This window comes from Necator americanus, chromosome I (assembly GCF_031761385.1).
Source record: "Necator americanus strain Aroian chromosome I, whole genome shotgun sequence".
Lineage (NCBI taxonomy): Eukaryota > Metazoa > Nematoda > Chromadorea > Rhabditida > Ancylostomatidae > Necator > Necator americanus.
The window spans coordinates 34,402,787-34,423,960 of NC_087371.1; the positions used below are offsets into that span (position 1 = coordinate 34,402,787).

At 39.1% G+C, this 21,174-nt stretch overlaps 1 protein-coding gene across 3 annotated transcripts; it reads right to left on the bottom strand.

Moving 5' to 3' along the window:
- Window positions 1-528: 528 nt before the first annotated feature.
- RB195_007770 (uncharacterized protein) lies at window positions 529-20,156 on the bottom strand (the record flags this gene model as incomplete). Of its 3 annotated transcripts, none has more annotated exons than XM_064181592.1 (12): window positions 529-757; window positions 2,157-2,325; window positions 2,386-2,537; window positions 4,302-4,401; window positions 4,608-4,831; window positions 4,886-4,978; window positions 5,049-5,174; window positions 11,046-11,128; window positions 12,172-12,306; window positions 12,400-12,703; window positions 13,925-14,318; window positions 20,066-20,156. In XM_064181592.1, 12 exons carry the CDS (start codon window positions 20,154-20,156, stop codon window positions 529-531), a joined length of 2,100 nt encoding a protein of 699 aa, XP_064038371.1. The 3 variants fall into 3 exon arrangements, with proteins under 3 accessions (XP_064038371.1, XP_064038372.1, XP_064038373.1); XM_064181593.1 differs by having other exon boundaries at window positions 4,886-4,993; XM_064181591.1 differs by lacking the exon at window positions 20,066-20,156 and adding an exon at window positions 14,628-14,665 and having other exon boundaries at window positions 4,886-4,993; window positions 13,925-14,374.
- Window positions 20,157-21,174: the final 1,018 nt, after the last annotated feature.

The window sequence follows — 21,174 nt, forward strand, 5'->3', positions numbered from 1 at the left end:
AGTTTTGGTGAAGCCTTACTAATCAGTATCTTTCTTTTCTAATCCTTACTAATTTTATTATTGGCCTCATGTTTCGAGGACTCCATTTTTCTCAAAAACGAAGAAAATGGTTCGAGGTCTTTGGTGCTATGTATATACTGTTGTAACATTTATTCGCTTATTGAATGGCGATAAAATATATAGCTTAAATGCTACATTGAATGCGAAAATATTAAAAAAAAACAATGGATGAGTGGTGATAACTCTAGTTGACGGGGACTAGAAATCTCTAGGCAAGCACATTTAACCAACCAGTGGAATAATACGCTACTGGATAACGGAGAAAGTGTACCGGGAGAGATAAATCTTTTTATGTAAACAAATACAAACGTGATGAAATGTGTACAGTATTATCGCGAAGAGATCGCTTTTTTTTTATTACTTAGTTATTCATTGTTATTTGTGATGATGAGGAAGAGCAAATGGTGACGACGCCTCGGCAAGGGAGGGCACACGCTGCACATAGACACGTGTTCACAGAAGACTAGATCATCGGATGAGGAGGTTTTGGAGTGGAACGATGCCGATCGACACGAGATCGCGACGACGATGCACGCGACAGCAGCGGGCGATCGGGCCGCGACGCGATAGGACTCGTACACTTTCGCCGCGTGACACCACCAATTGGCCCGGTTCGCACGAGTCCGCAATCACAGAAGCGAGTGGCGATGCGGTAAGCACCGCCGCTGACGAAAGTGTTCGATGCATGCTTAGGCGACTGAAAGCAGAACACTAATTGACACTATCCGTTTAGCTCTCTAACTCAACAACAACTGTAAGCGCACACACAACGCTCTTCGCTTACCTCAAAGAGGAATCGACGTGTCAAATCTTTAAGATATGAACCATGTGATTGTGAATAATTTGAATTTTCTCTTTTTCTAGACTAAACTAATTCCACTGTTAGATTAATCCACTGCAGCATGTACACTAGCAATCAGTTTTCTCTTTTTTCCTGTACTCGCGACTTTACTGCATTCTGTGTAATCCAACAAAAATTGTTTTACAACAGTACTTGAGCACTTTTATGCATTTTATTCTCTTTTGTTGCATTTTTAGCAAACAAATGAACGCATATGCACAGGAATTTGTCATGGAAGTAGAGCTTACACTCAATTACAACGTTACACTTCCACGTACGCGAGTCATTTCACATTAAATGCGATACGTTCGTGATTCAGCCGCCGGAAGAACCGCTTCTTCGTTGCGTCTTTTTCATAGTGAGTAATGCAGAAACATAAGTACAACTTTTTCATCCAGCGACGACATTCATCGCTATCTGTGTGACGTTAAACTATGTCTATAATCTGAAGAATGTCGTCTTCTTTCTTCGATTACAATCCATAAATCGTACAAGAATTCGGATAGAATGACTAAAACTCCGTTCAGTTTTTGCTTACACGAGACATCAAACAATCCTATGCGTCGATAGTTATTAAATTCAGCATGTACTCCCTGGATAATCTACTCTTCACACAGATCAACATGAAATTGCGATGGCTGTATCCTTCTTTGCAGAAATTTCCAGGAAAAATGCACTATGTACCGAATTTTGGTGCATATCACATGTTTCAGGAACGGTTATCAAGATTTTTTTTTTCGAAAAGAATTTTGAAGAGAAGAAAAAACACCGTTAAAATGTACTTTGATATGGTAAACCAAAGCGAAAACGTTGTTAAGAATGAAAGCAAGGAATATTTCCAGCAATGAATCATGAAACTAACATTGACAGAGGATTTTTGAACACAAAATGTACAAAACCGCTTAAATTTTATTTTGATTTGATAAAATGAAGTGAACAGTTTCCTAAAAAAAACTCAGTGGGAACCAATGATTCACATTCATAACTTGTTTTATGGCATAATTTTTAAGGGATGGGACTTACTGAGTTCTATACTTGTTTACTTGTATCGTAAACAACTTTTAGCGCCTCATGAAAACTCCAAAGAATGCGAAAAGTCAGAAAAAAAAATCATGGCCTCAAAACTTTGCCTCGTCAAATAGCTTCTTAACATTCTCCCCACAGCGCCGCTTCAAATTGCGCTCTCCGCTGCATCGCAATTGTGGATTAACCCAACACTGGAAGTGCAAAAATCATGGAACAAGAACGAATTTACCTCTTCGGCAACGGTATTCGTGAACGTCGATGATTGTGATTGGAACTTGACAATCGAGCCGGTACAGAAGAACTCTTCGGAACTCGTGAATCTGCCGGAAGCCTACATGGCCCACTCCAAAGCATCGACTGTGTTTGATGAGCGTGTGAACACTCACGAACCTCCAACACTACAAGAAAAGAATTGAGGTTCTTCGTGCCAGAATTCGGGCAAAATCCGTCCGACGAACCTGGAATAATTGCAAGCGTGTCCACTAATCGCCATAATAACGTCCTGTACGCAGTTGGTGCGTCCAAAAGAAAGCTTCCGGGAGTGTATAAGCGACGAAGTACATTTTCTTTTAGAACCACATAACATAACCAGCAATCCAGAGAATTTTCCCTAAAAAGAGAATGTAGATTTAGGATGAGGAATTGAAGAAGAGGACAACCAGACACGACTACAGTAATTTTCGAGCAATTTTCCAAGTATACATTTGAGAAGTGGCTGCACTTGGGAATATATATTTCCTTTTTGAGGTCTCGTCATTAAGGATACTACAGCTACAATTTTGGTGCAGGGTGAAATAAATTTGGATGAAGTATTTAAAAAAAACAAGTAAACAACACTTGAGAAGGATATTAGAAAGGAAATCGAATATTAGAAGAAAGTAAAGACTTATAGCATGTACTTTCAATGCCAAAGCGTGCAGTGTAGCCAGATAATTATGGGAAAGGGTTAGTTTTTTCAGGAAGAAGAGCCCTAATTAGACGGCGGGTTCACTAATGTACGCATGTGACTGGCGTTTACATTTGTCGGATTATGTCAAAGGAATGCATTTGCAGATTTTGACAAGATAACTGACACCGGTAACACCAATAGATGGCAATGTGTACACGGTTTTCAGGCCAAAAAATGTAACCTGTGCTAAAAAAAACACAGACGAACAACAAAGTTAAGAAAATCAGCGAGTTCTACCAGTCCTACCTTCATTCTACCAGAAATATTAAAAGTAGCAAGGAAGTTATGAAGTTATAGGGATAGTAATCATAGATGCGATAGCTGTTGCTCCGACCCCCATCACTTTAAGACGCCTGGGGAAAGGAGATCCTTTAGCTTTGGACTATTGGCGAAAGGGTTCCCTTCACTTTTTGACGGTTTCCGAAGGCACCCCCTTCACCTGAGAAGGGTCCGGCTCTTCCCTATCGCACCTATGATGACAACGATACGAAATCCTTTACCGATAACAACCCATTAATGGTATAGATTGATCTGAAGGATTGTTCTTATAAGTTCTTAGAAATTTGAGTTTATCGAAATAAAGAAGTTTGAACGATCCTAATTTCCTACAAAAAAATTGTTCTTTCTAGTTTTGCTAAAATAATAGATCTATCTAGAGTATTTTCACATAAGCATCAGATTTTCTAGAATCATCGAGACTACAGAAGTTTTCTCTCTTAGGTTTTGTTTCCATCTTCCACCCTAGTACAACCTTTCTGCATTTTTACGTCCTAAAAATCTAATTGTAACATATCCCGAATATTGAACACGGAGCAAACATAATCTCTTACTGTGAAACAAATTTCAAATCAATTTTGTAACAGGGAAGAAAGTGTCAAGGACCAATTACACTAACTGATCAACCACAATTTCTCCTGTAATTGACGATCACCATTCCTGATTCCTGAAAACCGTGACCAAAAATGATTCGTTCAAATCTCAACAACTAGTTTTGACAACAGAAACAAGAAGAATGAAAGGTTTGATCTTTTCGTGACATATAAAATCTTGACAGGACATGGTTTTGAGTTGATCCACAAGAATTTCTAGATTTCCTTGTTTGTTTGTTCTAGATTTGCTAGTGTGACTACGTCTTTGTTTGTCAAGAGCACATCCTTTGAGGGTATAAATAAATAAACAAACAAATAACAAATTTTTGAGTTCAGTTCGTCTAGAATAGGAACACTTAGGAGCGTCCAGAACGGAGATAGCAGCTGTTTTTTCCTATTCTTTATTGGTTTCTTCTTAATTTACTTTCTTTTAAGGACATCTCAACAAATGGCGGTGTATTCTACATAATTTAAGGCTGCAGCTGTCGAAAAGTGTATAGATCCGTGACCGTAAGATTATGAGTTGCCTATGGAAGAGGACTAAATGATCTCTTACCTAAAAAGCTCTTCGAAGAACTGCTCCACGCGAGAATTTTCGGACTTCTCGCTTAAATCCAGTTTGTTCACAATTGAGTATACGTCTTTCGTAGCTGGACCTGTAAAAAAAAGTGGAATTTGAAAAAAAAAATAGGAAAAAAGGTTTGAGTGGAAGTGAGATTTGATAAAGCATGAGTTAATTGAGGGATTTCACACTTCCAAAACAACTAGTACGAAATTTATTTTCTAAAAAAAGTACTTTAAAACTGAAGACGACAAATTTTCTGCTTTTTTTCCCGATGATATACTGAAAGTGAAAACTCACCTGGTGCAGTAACAGTGCGAATCATACTCCACGAAGAAGTGTCTTCATTAAGTCCATCCGATACTAAAGCGGCTAACGCTGTGAACAGTGCATTCGGTGCTTCGCCTCGGGCGATTGCAGCCACGGCATCCACAACGGCTTCTACCATGGTACGTTTTGTTGAGTAGATTGGTAGTCCAACAACAGATAACTCCCTAGCTCGAATCTGTTGACTACCAGACGACCTAAAAATTCATGGTTTGTAAAAAAATAATCGTGATATGCTAGCAGTAATTAACCTTCTACTCCTTGGCATTAATTCGTGTGCGGTTTCCGGCCGATCTGGTGAACAATCACACAGCACATGTCGCGATGCGGCAGAATGCGCCCAACTAGGAGGGTGTATTCTGCATTATTTGAATGAAAAAGGTAATTAATGTGATCAACTTGACACTAAACTACCTTCTCCGCACTCGGAAACATGTCCTACACGGCTCGGTTCGTTTTCGTTCGATACAATTGGAATGTGAGGACGAGCCCAGCAACTGAGCATTCGATTTGAAAAACGAACATGCCTCAGCAACATGTCTGCAAAATTAATTCGTTGGCACAATAGCAACTTACATAGCTACCGTAATAGACTAGGAAATGATAAAAAAAAGAGATAAAAACACTGAAAAATTACCGTAATAGACTAGGAAATGATAAAAAAAGGATAAAAGCACTGAAAAATATGCATGAGAAGAAAAGTTCGGAATCATCACAGCAGTCACTAAGCTACTAATTCAAATGAGAATTCCAGACTCCAGACATCAACGACGTTGGCGGGATTTATCCAAGTTTTTCGTTCTAAAGCACTTAAGGGGTTAAAGGTTAACCGATCCAGAATTATTTTCAGCTCTGCTCATCGCTATTTCGATGACTGTGCTATTTTTTTTTACGGGTCTCGCAACTTTTTAGCACATGCCCTCCTGAAAAAAAAAATCAATTTGCGACGCAATTTCGCCCCATCAAGGATATGCTAGAGCTAAAACTGACAAATAGCTTTTGTTTTTCCCGGAGGGACATGTCGTTTCCAAGCCTTTTCACTTCTAAGTAAGTTTAAAAGAAAGTTATGTGTAGATATGTTCACATTACTTCTAATCAAACCGCTTTTTCGTGAAGAACCGGATTAATTAACTAGTTATTTACTTAAAGATCCGAATTAATTAACTAGTTATTTACTTAATAATTCGGATTAATTAACTAACTACTCACTTCAAAATGCCAAACAGTTCGTTAGAAAAAAAGGACAAAAACACAGGGTCCAACACAATTTTCTAATGTAATTCTGGAATTCTGTTATTTGTATTTAATGCAATTCTTGTACTTTTTATTATAAAAATTAATTATAAATGAGAAGCAACGGGAACAATTGTTTGCGACCCTCTTCTATTACCTCAAACGAGGGCGTACAGTAAGAAATGTAACTCGTATCCTTAAAAATGTACGACGATAGCTCCAATGCACTTCGAATTCTACGTTCGTATAATTCCCCCATGAAGAAAGCAGGTGCACCTCAATGAACGACTAACCACAACCTGCACCAGTCGAAAGTTCGCTTGCCAGTGCCAGTGAAAAAAGTCGAGCGAACCCCTCCATTTTCAGGAATTACGGGTCTTTTCGTAAAACAAACGCTTAGGAATGAATGATGTTCACTTCCAGTTCTTAAGCCCCTCACTTGTTGTATTTCTTGCCTCGAGGAAAATGAGCCCGTTGAGATAGAAGAAAATCCCATGAAGGATAAGAGGCCACAAGGACATGATCTATAATGAGTTTTGCCTAACTGAAGGATTTCGAAAGGAAAAAGAATAATGAATGATTTCGGGGAAGAGATTAGAAGGCAAAAAACGAGCACTTCATCAAGCGAACCGTTCCCTACTGCACTCCCAATAATGAGAAAACCATTTGCCGAGATTTGTTCGGCCATGAGTACTTAATTCATCAACTTATTCTATTACCCTGCAGCAATATCCTCAGTAATCACTCAAAGCGCTTCTCTTTGCTTTTTCAAGGCCTCTACGATATATGCAGAGACAAAATGTCCGTTCTTTCACAAAAATCGATGCAAAAATCTTCGAATTCGAATAATTATTAAATCAGTTCAGGCTAGTGAACTTTTTTTTATCTTTTCGTAATATTTTCATTTCAAGAAAACCCAGATTTGCCAGAGTCATGGGCTTCAAACCTAGTCCGTGAACATCAATTTATCCTTAGTCAATGCGGGAAAAAATTGCACACATTTCCTTTTAGATTTAGAACGCTCTTCCTCATAAAATATTCAGTTTTTAATATCTTTAATCTATGCAAAAAGAAGAACAAAAAATACTACATAAATATTTATGAGCAATCCATGCAACTCTTCCATCTTTACATATAGACTGTCTCAGATTGCTTTAACAGCTTCCACAAACATTTCAGAGCTCTATAGATTCCTACTTGAGTGCGAGTGAAAACCGTAATATTAAAAAACACAAAAAAGTACAAAGAAACGACTGAAGATGAATATTCTTCAGTCAATGTACATAACTAGCTATTCAACCATTATAACTGTTCAACAGTATAAAATAAATCATCTTTAAATTAAGAAAATTTCCCGCACCATTCGAGCAAGCCTACTGATCCTATTAGCCTATGTCCATTCCTATTAGCCTGATGAAGCCTATATTCTAAGACCTCAAAGCGGGATTCAGATAGGGGACGTCCGTAATAATCTATTCGGATGTCTTGGCCGACGGCTTCAATGGTCACGCATAATGGACATGTCCGCTGAGCTGTCGCCGGCTCGCCAACATAAAAAAATTGCTAGCGAGGCAGCTTTCATCTCATGTCAGTTCCATCTGACAATCTAATTGCATATCGTTGAGACGTCTAACCAACACTTGTAGTCATTTTATACGTACGAAAAAAAATCTGTCCTTTTCCTTTTCATTTACAGTCACCTTGCTTCCGTGAAAAATGAATAAGCAACTCAAAAGCTTTTTTGAGCATGGAAACTTTTCAACAAGTATCGGTTTCATGGAAGCAAGAAAAAAAAGCGATCATAGGGGTGCCGTTCTCACTCTCAGCACACTCTTCAAGGCACTCATCACGCGCACGGATTTCTCAAGCCAGCAAATAAACAATAACCTCGTGGATATGCAAACAGATAGCAGCGATCCTTGCAATCGTTTGATGTTTGAAAAAAAAATGTGCATTTCATGCGCATCCTAAAGTGGGAGGGTGAAGGAAGGGTGAAAAGTTAGCAACATCAACTCACACGCAAGAAGTAATGGTCATTTGCAATTTTTTTCTTTGCAAAAGTTTTCTTAGCCTGGAAATTGTTACGTTTGAAAAAATCTGGAAGAATCAGGTACGATGTCCACAGCGTTAAGGTAATCCTAATGCATGAAGTCTGTATGGTTAGAAGTATTGTCTGAATAGAACTTTGTGGATTGTCATCAAATCTACCTAAATGTCCCTAAAAGTGCAAAAATATGTATAACAATGTCAGATGGGTAATTATTATTTAAAAAAAAACTCAAGGATCGGGGTAAAATTGAGGGGAAGTCTTCTGAGGTGGATAGGACCTGAGCAATAGGAAATCGTGACCCTCTTCACAAGGTCTTTGCAATCTTCTGTTCAGGTTAGTTTTCTCAACACCACTCAAATCCATGGGATTTCAATTAAGATAACGTTTCTAATCACATAGAATTTATTTTCATTGTCTTCCAACCATTTGCATTTCTGTATAGCATTATTGTGCCAGAAACGCTAATGATTTACGAAAAATCTATTTGAAATCCACGTGATTTCAATGCAATATGTAAGTTTTATGGTCGTAAATCATCAAATCTAAGAGGATTCTATGCTAAGCATGATCCTGAGAAAATGTAAATTCTTAAAATAAAAACGACCATAGAGCTACCCTAAGAATAAACAGAGAAGAGACATATCAGCAACTGTTTTCAGAAAATAAGTACTTTGTTGGACTATAAATACATTACGTGGGATCTACCGTCTATTCAGGATCTTTACCGTAGCCGTAGCGTTCAACGAAGAAAATCGCGTCATCAACCACCTTCGATTATCACCTATCCCCCTTTATTCCACACATGTGATTACATCGAAACCATCTAACACACATACACACACAGACATATAATCGCCGTATCCGATTTCTAGTTTGGTGACGGCAACGATGGAACAGGCGCCCCCCGAAGGCACACGGCTGTCATTGCGTGGCACATTTCACAACGTGGAACAACATCCAAGCATAGATCTAACGTTATACTACACTATCTTCAGAGGACATAGACGACGATAACACAGATTCGCTCTTTACGAAACACCTCGTGCACACTTATTCCGGTCATCAATCTCGTCCAACGGCCATCACTCTATGACCAGAAAAGAACGCAGAAATGTGGTCGCATGACAGAAAAAAAAAATCCGCAAGATCGGCAGAAATCGGCAAAGCTGCTCTATAGTATTACGAATGCACGGATGACACGGAAACTACTCTATTACAATTATTAGTGATTTCAATGTTATTAGTCACAATGCTGCTACTTCTTGCTTCAAACGCTTCGTCAGCGCTTTATCATCAGCTTGGCAAACACAATCACCCGTTACTATACTTTGATTACTTTGACGTCATTCAGGTGCCATAAATTCCACCACAGATTTTATAAAAAGACGGGGACATGTCAGCTGTCAGATGGCTATAATCAAAGATAGAAACCTCCAAAATTTTCGATTTCACCTCCAAAATCGAAGTCAAAATCTTAAAAAAAGAAGAGTTTAAACCTTGAAAATAAACTTGAAAACCAGCTAATCCCTTCGCTTCAAACCACGATCTACTTAGAACCATCTGATGTAGTAAAAAAAATTGAACAGGTCAATTGGTCTTTTATTGTGCGATTTTCTTTCAAGTGAAATAATAAAAAGAGTAGGTACATATGAAATGTGCGAAAAAAAGCAGCGTCTTTTTTTTTCGTCTTCGCATCACAATGAAAGAATAAGAATGAATCACAGAAAACGGAAAAGAAAGAGCAGAATTCATTACTCAGCTCCCTCCTTTCCGCCATCACTCAATTGTGAAACTGGTTTGGCGTTAACAGAAGAAGATTGTACATACTAAGCTGAACTATCGATCCGAACAACCCATTTTGGATATTAGCCTGATTGATATGAGCAATAAGCAGATCTTGTGTAACGTCTTTGCAAAAGAAAAGAAAAAAGACCGAGAAAGTTTCAACTATTGTTCGCTGCTACGTTCAACATGATTTTTTTTTTCAGTAAGATACCCATAAACACTCAATGGATGACCTTGATAATGTTTCAACTCATTTAAAAGCACATAAAGTGGAAACGAACGCAAACAGGTTTAACAGTTTAATAGGTACAGCTAAAGATGTAAAATGATTGGTTATAGTTTTTGCTAGCTCTTTAAAGAGTTTATTTCCTGAAGTGCTGCCAAAAGCTCGTTACAAAACACAGATGAGATCGGACGTTTTAGCGATTAACGTATTATTATTGCATTTGAGACGGAGTACTCCAAGGAATCATAGCGTAGCTGACAGCAGCTATTATTAAGTAGCCTACACAGAACAACTTTTTGCCTACTACGTAATTTTTTCATGCTAACAAAGATACAAACAAATAAAGTGATCAAATTGCAACAAAAATTAAACCAAATGACAGGATAGCACATTTCTTATTGCGCAACCATTCTACATTTTATGCGAATCTAAATTAAGGCATATATCTAAAAAGGAATAAAAGAAGCTTCCGCCGTCAGTGCCCTTGTTGTCGCTATGCAACATCTCAGCCAAAAAAAAAGGACAATAGTTTCACTCATTGCGAAGAGGAACTTTGGAATTTGAAAAGAAGCTGAAATTCTAACCTCGATGCTTGGTTTAACACCCCACTCAAAGCAACTCATCACATAAACACTTGGAATGCGATTGACAGCCCTTCTCTGGTGGAAGGTCGCTCTTTTTATTCGAATTCACTAGACATTCCCAATTAAAAAGTGCAAGGCATAGAAGGAAAGGAATGCGAGGACATGAAATCCATGTGACACTTTTGACGCATCTTTGTATGCAACTAAAACCTAAACGATGTTCTTTCTGGATAAAAAGAAGATGAGCACTTCGTTGAAGCTCATGATTCTAGGACAAATGTTAGAATGTGTGTTCCCCTAGTTCCCAATCGTCTAGTTCGTTCTCTACCCCTTAATGGACCTGCACGGTACCTCTTCGTGGAGGGACTGGAAGGGAGCGCCGAATGAGAAATCGATAGGAGGCAAAGCGAAGCGGACTGCTTGGGGTGGCATATGAGGGCAAATACATGACGTAAGTTGACGTTGGCAGCAACGAATCAACAGATGAAAATTATGAGAAGAAAGAGATTTTCGAAAACAATCGAAAAACTTACTTTGGTAACAGAATAGATAGTGATGCCCAGTCTTCGATGTGCACCGGACCGCTGCAGCCTAATCCAGAATCTGGGGAGTCTTCCTAAAAAGAAAGACAAGTGAGACAAATTCTATACCTTAATTTTCCTTATCTGATTTGGAGAAATAAGAAGAGTTAATGGGCAGTACCATGATAAAAGAAAGGTCATTAGAAATTAAAGCTGGCTGCACCAGCCTGAAAGCATAGCTATCTATTCACAGGAGAAAAAAGAAACCAGAGCAAACAAAGCAACTAGGCAAATTTAGACGAAGAGAACGCACATAAGGCATCTACAGTAGTCTATCGGACCTTTTTCGCATTCATAATGTTTTTATCACACGAAGCAAGGACACTGCAAGTGCAGATGGTAAGAACGTTCGAGATGGAGCTTTTGCATAGACTTAGAGTTCTTGCTAAAGTATTAAGTGCATATTTGATGATTACAGTGTTGAATGGAGAAAAATAAAGTTATATCTGTAGTCACTACTATCTGTTTATACCGCTCAATCGCATTCGCAAAAATATCAATGTTCTTTTAGTATTCATTTCCTTAAAAATGAAATATGCTGTGAAAAAATGGCGAGCAGTGTTTCACTGAAAATAAACCCAACATGGTGGCGATTATAGCAAACTAGCCTTATCTTGTCTGTTCACTTTATTTACAAACTTAATTATTTTTCTCGACCGTATTTTCTGGAATAATAATTCACTATTAGCAAATCAATATTATTTCTGACATAATCGTATGACAATGAAATAATGTTGAATAAGTCAGGGGGCTAAAACAGTTAATAATAATAATGTAATAAGAGGCGTTGCGAACAAATTGGTCCATAGCATTTTAGGTCCTCGATGAACGCTACATCATTTGCCGCGAATTTTTAGTGCAACATCCAAATTTCATTTAATTTAGTTCCGATTTAATATTTCTGGTTAAATTCCCAGATTAATCTACTATGATGAAGCAAAAAACTAGCATTTTCATAACTCATAAACCAAATACGTTAGAAAAGACGAGAAAAACTAGTGTGATCAATATCGAATTCTGATTGTGTACATTCAGTATTGGAACTGGACGGAACTGTCAGATTGTTGAAATTGCTTACCTCGAGCTGAGTTGTTTGAAGTAGTGAAGGAAGTGGCAGATCGAGATCGGAGGTAAGAGGTGGTATGCCTTCACGTTGTACTTTCAGCATGACGTCGCTCAACGACATCGTTGAAGACTCGCACAACGTTGGAATCTGTTAAATACACATCAGTTACTTTGTTAGGAAAACCAAAAAAAATCGCTAAAAAATATCCAAATACAAACAGAACAACAGGCGAATTCAAACCTGATGCGGTAGCGCCAGAAACTGCAACTCGGGTGCGATCGACTTGTGTAGGTCAGCGAACGTCCGTCGTGGTTTGACGGGTGGCGGTCGTGCGGTACTGGGAGCTGGTCTTGCAGCACGCCAACGATCCTGTGTATTTGAGGAACTCGCCTCAAGTTGAATCTCGTTGTCGTTGACGTCCACGTAACGACCGCCATTCACGTTGTCCTGCGATTCACGGCCAACGAAATTCGCCAGAAGACTTGTTGGTCGTGGAGCCGCTGCAGAAGGCGTTGTTCGTGGACGAGTTGTCACATCTGGCGCACTGAAATATCACACTTTCACTTCACTGCGCATACGACGTTCTTCTACTCTTGAACATTCCTGCATCCTCAATGAGCATGTTAGATACGCAGAAAGTTGAATAAGCCTCTCATAAAGAAAATACTGCTGAGAAAAACTTTGCGCCATTGCGCTACAGTAGTTCACTCCTTTGAGAGCCAGATACGGTAATGTCGCATTTGCTGGGCAGAACCGGGGTCTATGTTGCTGTCCGGTTTCCCACAAAAAGGATGTGTGGATACCCATGGGAAAGAGTCGACGACGTTTTTATAGAAAACAATACAAGACAGGCATTTGTCACCTGCGTTTGGCGCGAATTTAATTTGTCTTCAGTGAGAACGGTTTAATGATCCGAGAACTACTACTGGCGGCTTGTTATTTATCCATAGAAAGACGTTTAGATCAAGTTTAATCTACAAATCCTTTACGTTTCAAATAAAAGTACGAAAGATTAAGTGGTAGGATTAGGTGGTGGTATCTTATTCCATACAAAAGGACCATACAACATTCGGGAATATAGAATCCCACAAGAACAAATCTCACTGGATAGCTCATCTCGAGGCAGCGTTAGGCAAATGCGAACCAATTGTGTTATCATGCAAACAAACGCAAGAAAGTTATTCTCAAAATCTACGCATTGCAACTTTTATTTTGATAGATCCACATGAAGAAACACTCAGAAAAAATTTTCCCCTCAAGAAAAAAAAAGACGTAACTGATATTGCACGTGAAGGAGAACAGTTGTCCTCAAACGAAAAAAAATCATCGAACATCAAAAAGGATTTCGCTGATTGATATTTCTCTATGGGAACTCTAAAATTTTCAAACAGCTCAAGATCCACTAATGGGATATCCACTAATGGGCTGATAAAAAGAAAGTGGTTCCTGAGAAAGGAATGGTGGAAGAAAAATAGCACAGGAAATATAAGCCATTTTCAGCCGTAATCGACGCCTAAATTGGCCATATGAGCGCAGCGGAGCAATATTCAAGATGGCGATTATTTGGGAACAAAAAAAGAGCGTACTAAATCTCACAAAATGAAGGAGAACGCTGATTGCGCAATAATGGATAAATAAAGGATAAAGTGAAGTGCACAGCGTTGAACAATCGTGGCAGGGATCTGCCTACGCACTCAACTTCAATTCAGGTTGCAAAATACTAGTGAAATTTAAGTTATATAAAAGCGTAATGAAATGAAATTACCTAGCGGTGTTCTCTTCGAGTGGTTCCGTAGATCGAATACGTCCCCAAGTGGTAAGCTGTCCACTTTGCCAATGTCCAGAATCAGCAAATGTCAGTTGGAAATCTTCAGTTCGTAGACGACATCGTTCTCGTAACTGTTCCGAGTCTAACGAATCAGTGCTAACCGAACTTGAGGCGAATAAAGCCGAATCACCACCGAAATCAAGCTGAGCGATACGTGTATCGATATCAGACGGCCAGGTATCGTCCTCCGGTAGCAGATGCAGCTCGCACAACTCCATTTGAGGTAGCTGAGCACCACCAGGAGGAGCGACGAGGTATGCTGCTGCTGCTGCTGCTGTTGGTGGTGGTCGTGGTCGGGATGGATGCGTGATCGATGCCGGAGTCTGCGTCCCTGTCCGGCGGCGCCCCGTCCATAGCCACACCCGCGCCCCCCCTCCCCTCCCCTTGCTCCCCCTCGTTACCCTGCCTCTCTCATCCTCACACTATCGCCAGTCAGCTGGTTACGAGTTCCACTCATTTACTATACGGTAGTTTGTGTGGATTTAAACCATTGATCTAATCAATAGTTTAAATCCACACAAACGTAGTACACCAATCTTGTGTACAGCTCATAAGAAAAAATCAATACGACAACCTAATGCGTCGAGATTCATCGGAAATCGAACATTTCGACTGTATTGATCTAATCGTTCGCACTTACCTCTCATTTAGCAGGCAAATATCGCGATCTCGTCCCATCTGCCATACTCAACGGTGCCTGAGGTTTTTCTTCTTCTCCTACGTTCTTCACTTTATAGTCAATCCGAGATTTTTTTCGTCGATGAAAATTCCCTGATAAAAATCAAGATTATGATCGACGATAAAATGTGATCAGAGGTCGCTGAACTGGTTTGAGGAAACGGGACCCAGTTCTAGATGATGATGAATTGATCTCAAAGAAGCAAGCAAATAAGGATTGATTGCGAAGGAATTTGTGGAGGAGGAAACGGAAACACTAACAAAATCGTCAAGCGCTAGCTACAGAGAACCTCTCTGACTTGTGAGTAAATAAGAAACTATGAGGAAGAGAGTTACTAACCGCCGGCGCCCTCAACATTTTGTCATGTGAGGGCACAGACAGGTGACAATGGATCATTTCCGAGCAACTGGATGACATGTTAGGATTAAAATCTTTTGAAATCATCAACTTAAAGACATCTGCGGATTTGATGGAATGCGTTTGTGACCACGTCTACCGGCTGCTGATTTTGCTGGAACACCGGTTTTTCAATCCTGACCCCATTATTCGCGCCACAAGTTTCACCGATCACTTTTGCGACCGCCGTAAAAACCGCATCACACCGTACACAGTGCAGTTAATTTTGAGCACATTTATCAAAAAAAAAAAAAAAAAAGAAAACGGAAAAGATCAATCATTTTACTTCCGAGGCATTTTTCTCCGAGATATTCCTGAATAAGAATGATTATTACAAGAGGATTGGGGAGAGAAAAAACTGACTCAACAAAAATGTCACAATGAAATGAATGGAAGCCACTGAAGTAGGAGATTTATACGAAGTGTAGAACTGATTCATACTTCGAAATCTGTAAAAATTCCAAAAATTCCGGATGTCATCACATCGTGTAGACCGGATTCTTTCATATTTCAGTATTGCATTCACTCTAAACGTATCGAATTACTAAAAGTTGTAATTTCTTTTTGAAAAAAAAAACTGCCGCAAAGAATAATTGTGTAAGATACAACACATTCTGAGTCATACACTCCCTTGCGATCCAATTTTGAAACCTTTTCAAGTTAAAAATTGAAGATTTAAAAAAAATTAAAAATGATTCCGGATTGAATGTACGATTAGCGCATGCAAAACGAAATTATTAAGGAAAATCTTCATAAGATTCCTATTATTTCCTGTAACTATTTCCTATAAATAGAATTAGGAATGGTAATGGGAGAATTTAAAAAAAAAACACTAAATAACCATTTAAAACACTGAATTGAACAATGAATACGTGCCTCAAGGCTTGAAAAATATAAGAATAAAAAATAAAACTGAATACTTTGGCGTAGTAAGTAAATAGGAGCTAATAATAAAAACTGGCCACGCGTTTACACTTCCTAAAATCGCCACGAAATAGACAGAGTAACTCGTCCGTCAGCGCATGAAATTCGTTACTCGACAATACCGAGCAGACGTGGATTAACACGTTCGAACTCGACAACCACGACGATGTTGTGCAAGATTGACGTGTTTGGTCTTGTGCAGAAACAGTTGGCGCATGAATTGACATGTCAAAAGCAGTTAGATATTTTCTCTGACTTCTCTGCTGTCTCCTCGTTACAGAACACCTATACTCGCTTGCATTTATGTTCAGCCGAGCTGCAGCGCGAACGCGTTCGCAACAATTCGAACACTTCCTCACTCTCTGTTCTATAATATTTCTGGTCCCACAGGCGCCCGCCCTTAGATGAAGGATAGGGCCGGCATGCATCGTGTTGCCGCCGCCGCCCTATTCTTCTCCCTGCGACACGGTAGGACTATAAAAACCGTTTAGCACTCGCCCGCCCTACGCGCCTTCTGCTCTGCAAAAATTGAATGCGCACGGGGTTCGCCTGAGGGAACATAAGTATCCATGACAATTAATGCTATCTGAAATTATATCCACTAAATTTATGTGCCCTAAAGACGCATGATATAGATGAAATGATTTTGCTAATTCTAGGGACCTAAGAGACATGAACTCAGAAAATAGGCGTAGTGAACAGAAAAAAATATTACATTCTACATTTTCTTCCTGTTTTTCTTCCAGTACTTTATCACAGGAGCCAGAAATTTTTATTGGAGTTTTTACCTGGACAATTTTTTCTCATCCAGAACTTCTGCAGTGGCGTATCGTGAACATTTTACATTTTACATTTTTTTTCTGCATAGGAAATCTCATATCTTTATTTCTGTGGGAAGTGAACCGCAACATGATAAATATTCATTTAATTTGAAGTTGGTTGAGGCGATAAGAAGCGTGAACGAGTTTCTCATCCTGAAATTTTTTTTTCGCCATCCAGAACTTTTGTTGTGTAGGACCATAAACAAGAACTTATCGCCCTCCTATTGTTATTGTCTTGTCGTCGCTGCCGTGCGAACCTCATTTGCGCTTGGTTCGATCACGTTTCGCCGATATTCGCAGAAAATTTGCGTAGTGGACAGAAAAAAAATAACTTCCCACATTTTTTCCTGTTTTGTTTTCCACTACTTTATTATAGGAACCAGAAGCTATTTATAGTATGTTTAGTGGAGCCAGAAATTTTTTTTTATTCAGAAAAATTTTTTTAGAAACACTCCTATGTTCCCGTTTTATTCAATTATGTTTTTTTAAAAATTGTAAAAAAAAATTTAGAAGTTTGAAAGGTTGAGTAAGTCCACAGATTGCGTTAATGCAGCAATAGAAAAGATTTTTTCTGAAAAAGATGAGGATGAATTGAAATTTTTTAAGGGGATCCAGGAACTAACTCTAACTTCAAGTAAAATCACTTAATTTGAAGTTTTGTTGATCATAAACAGTTAAATCAATGAAGTTGTTATTAAGGACGAGTTTTCTTCTCGAAGTTAATCGCACGCGCTTAGGAAGAATTAACAATAATGTCTAGTATAACTGTTCCAAATCTGTCAAATTTTATTTTCACAGGACTTTTAAGCTAAATGTTGGGTCTTACCACGAAATGTGTGATATGTATGTCATCATGTCTGCTCGTTGATGTGTACAAGTAGTGAAAGTAAGTGCTGCAAACTCGTCCATGTGGCTCTGTTCCACTTGATCCCGCTAAGAGTGTCCTTCAAACTTCGGACGAGTTTCAATTTAGGTCGCGTTGGTTATTTTCCCCGGGAGAAAAGATAGAAAATGATGCGTACGGGTCCATGAAATGAAAATATCCATTGGTACTTTCTTTAGAGGATGTTTGAAAGAATTAAATGTATAGTGTGATGAAGGAATTGTAAAAATTACAGTGTTACTGGTCCTGCACGGATATTCATGATACTGTAATGAAGACTCCCTTTTCGTAAAGATAGAGAAAAGTGCCGTTTCACGTAGAAAATCAGGGAAAGTATACATTTATGCGAGAAGTCCCATAGTTTTCTCAGTTTGGGAAATAAATCCCAACATTCCCGATATCATGACAAATATTTGTTCGCTGTGAAGAAGGAATTTCGGCGAATAAAAGCTCTAGGATTGAAGGATGAATAGGCCACGCCCATCGTTGTCCTATTATCTAATTTCACTAATTTATTCGTTCTTTATATGCGTTTGGAATACGGGAGCAAAAGGGCAAGTGTTAGGTTACAAAGTAGCGGACAACATCCGATATCTTTCCAGAGATGCGACTCAACGTTTTGACATCATTATTAAACTTTTATTATTGTTTACACTTCGACGGATTCAATAACTGTTTGGCGTTATTGGTCTGTTTATAACTTCGCGGCGAAGACTTTTTTTCCAGGAACACTTCCAGGAATACGCCACTTTTTGTGCCCTCATTAACAAGTGTTCATCGTTTTTTTTTCGCTCCTCATCTAATCTACATATGCATGAGCTCGGCGCTGTCTTCATCCGAGTTCTTCCGATGTCCCCAGGGACGCCAACAAGCGCGAAAGCGGCCGTTGTCACGAGGATCTTCGAAATAAATACGTATTGCTTACTTCTCGTCAATCTTTCAAAACATTAGTTATTTTTCTCTTCAAAAACAACGCATTTACTGCGGCATTCACATGTCGAAGGCGGGATCGATAAATCCAACGAATTTGCAGCTCACAGTTTCCCGGGGGAATATGGTATTTTTCGGTTGGTGTTTTATAGTCGGGTCAAAGCGACGGGAAGCTCCATCAGTTACGTAAAGGACTGCGCTCCAAGCGCCGCGGTGGAGTCAGCGGTTGGAATCGGAGTGGGACCATCGCGTACTGCAGCGATGAGTGGCGGTAGCATGGGTCCCGGCTCGATTCTAACTGCCACTCTCCACCTGCACCGCATCGAGCACAGACGCAACTGCACCGAGCTTCACGTCATTTTGATCCGACAGTATCCGCAATTTCCTCGCCAGTACAAAATATGTGGTGTATTTGCACAACAAAGCTAACGTCTACGTCTGAATCTATGCATGCCGCGACGCGTTCTTATCGATTGAATTTGACCGCCCCTCAGACAATACTTAGCAGATAATTCCTCAGCGGGCTTTTATTAACTGGTAATTTGCTAAATTTAGCATCAACTAAGAGATACACGGAGGACGAAAATTACAATTATTTATAATTAAATTTGGTCTTTGATGCAATCACTCCTGCGCACCATAATCCTATGAACCATTGATTAGCTTATCCTGGAAGTTGTTGACGTCGGAAGAAGCCTTAATTACACTGCTGATGCTCTCTTCATAAAACCTGAGGTCCTAAGCAGCACTCAATTTCTCCCTGCTGAGGAGACCTCCACTTCCTCCTTTACATATGATCTTTTCGGTTCTTATAAAGCAAAAACCTCACAGCTCAAGGACCTCAAGGACTTCAAATATATCAAATTTCAACTTGGAATTCTTTTAATTCCCTGCTGGGCACTCATCAAGGATAGAGCCATTAACGTCACTAAGGGCAGTAAGTGGGGACAGTCTGTGAATAACGGATGGGGAGAGGGGGAGGGGGGCGGTGGCCAGTGCACTTCTCAAGGATGAATCGAAGAGTTTTTGAATTTTTTCCTGTGAAATAACTAGATTCCTTAGTCAATATTGGATTATATATTATATATTATAATGTTTATGATTATATTTATTGTTTATGACTATGATTATTTATATTATTATTATTCATTTATTCATTATTATTTATATATTATATATTATTATAGTGCTGCACGAATTAATTTACGAGCTATTTTTGTACATTTTCTGTATTCGGATTGAGAAATAAATTAAATTAGGATCCTCAAACTGTGTTCTATCGAAATACCTATCTTCCAGAGAAATAGACACAGACCAGTCACGAGACTATTTCGTACCAGGACAACGTTATTACACTTGAAAACGTCTTCTGGATTTTTTTCCCATGGAATGTGCACGAAAACGATGTCCCGATGCAAAACTACTCTTTTTCTTCTCGTACGTACTTTTCGTGGATGTTCTTCGTTGAGAGAACAGTGCTCTCTCGTGAATCCACACTATCTCGCCTTCGTATCCACCACTGCGTTTCCCCGCCATTCGTTCTCTCCTTCCTTCTGCTGTAGTTCTGAGAGTAGTTTTTATTCTAATGCCACCGTTAACCCCAGTCCAATGGTCTGCCGTAAAGGATAAAGGATAAAATTGCGTCGATCAATCCGCTTAGGATCCGCGAACACGTCCACTTCAACACAAAATTCGTTTGAGGTCTGTGAAAAGCTTTTGCAGCCTTTTACGGTGATTTTCGGGCACTAGTTTATCGACCCCGGGTCGGAGGGATGAAAGGTTTGGTTAACACTAGGGCGGCTTTGAACCATCGATAGCGCAGTCGTAGCCAACCCTGTTACCAACTGTGCTACACCCCCTCCCACTGTTCTACTTTATAGAAAATATTTTAAAAAAACGCTATAAAAAAAAAGAAAAGAGGTCTGGAGATTTTGGAGCATAATGTAAGTGGTGCCATGCTTCGTTGAAATCCATGATAAAAATTTTAAAAAAAGTGTCGGGAGAAGTCCGCAGCCCAAGATCTCGTCTGCCGTTCCAACCTTTTTTGTACTTAATTGTTGTGGGTCCTAGTTAGAATTTCTCGATGAAGTACTGCTCCAGAGAACCCAGTACCTACTATGTAAGTTACTGAATCCAGAAAAAAGGAAGCCAAGATTTAATACTTTCTAATCAATAGGAAAATACTTCAAGGAGCGAACAATATCGGAAATATTGAGTAAAGTCATAAAAATACCACCATCACGACACATTCGTCCAGGTATCTCATTAAAATCCTACAGGTATGCAAGGATTTTCCGCTGAACACGTCACCGCTGCGGTTTATCATCACAGAGTTCATCACAGAGCTACGTTTTAAATCGCCAACTGATGAAGCAGCAGCAGCAGATTTAGAAGAAATTCTATTTAATTTAGAAAAATCTGAAGATTTTCTTAAAAATCTTGTTTTCCAGCCCGTGTTGTTAGTTCTGAATGACCGCTATGAAAAAAAAAAAAGAGAAAAAATAGATCATTCCTGAAAACGAATAAAAAATTCAGAGTGATGTATATTCTATAC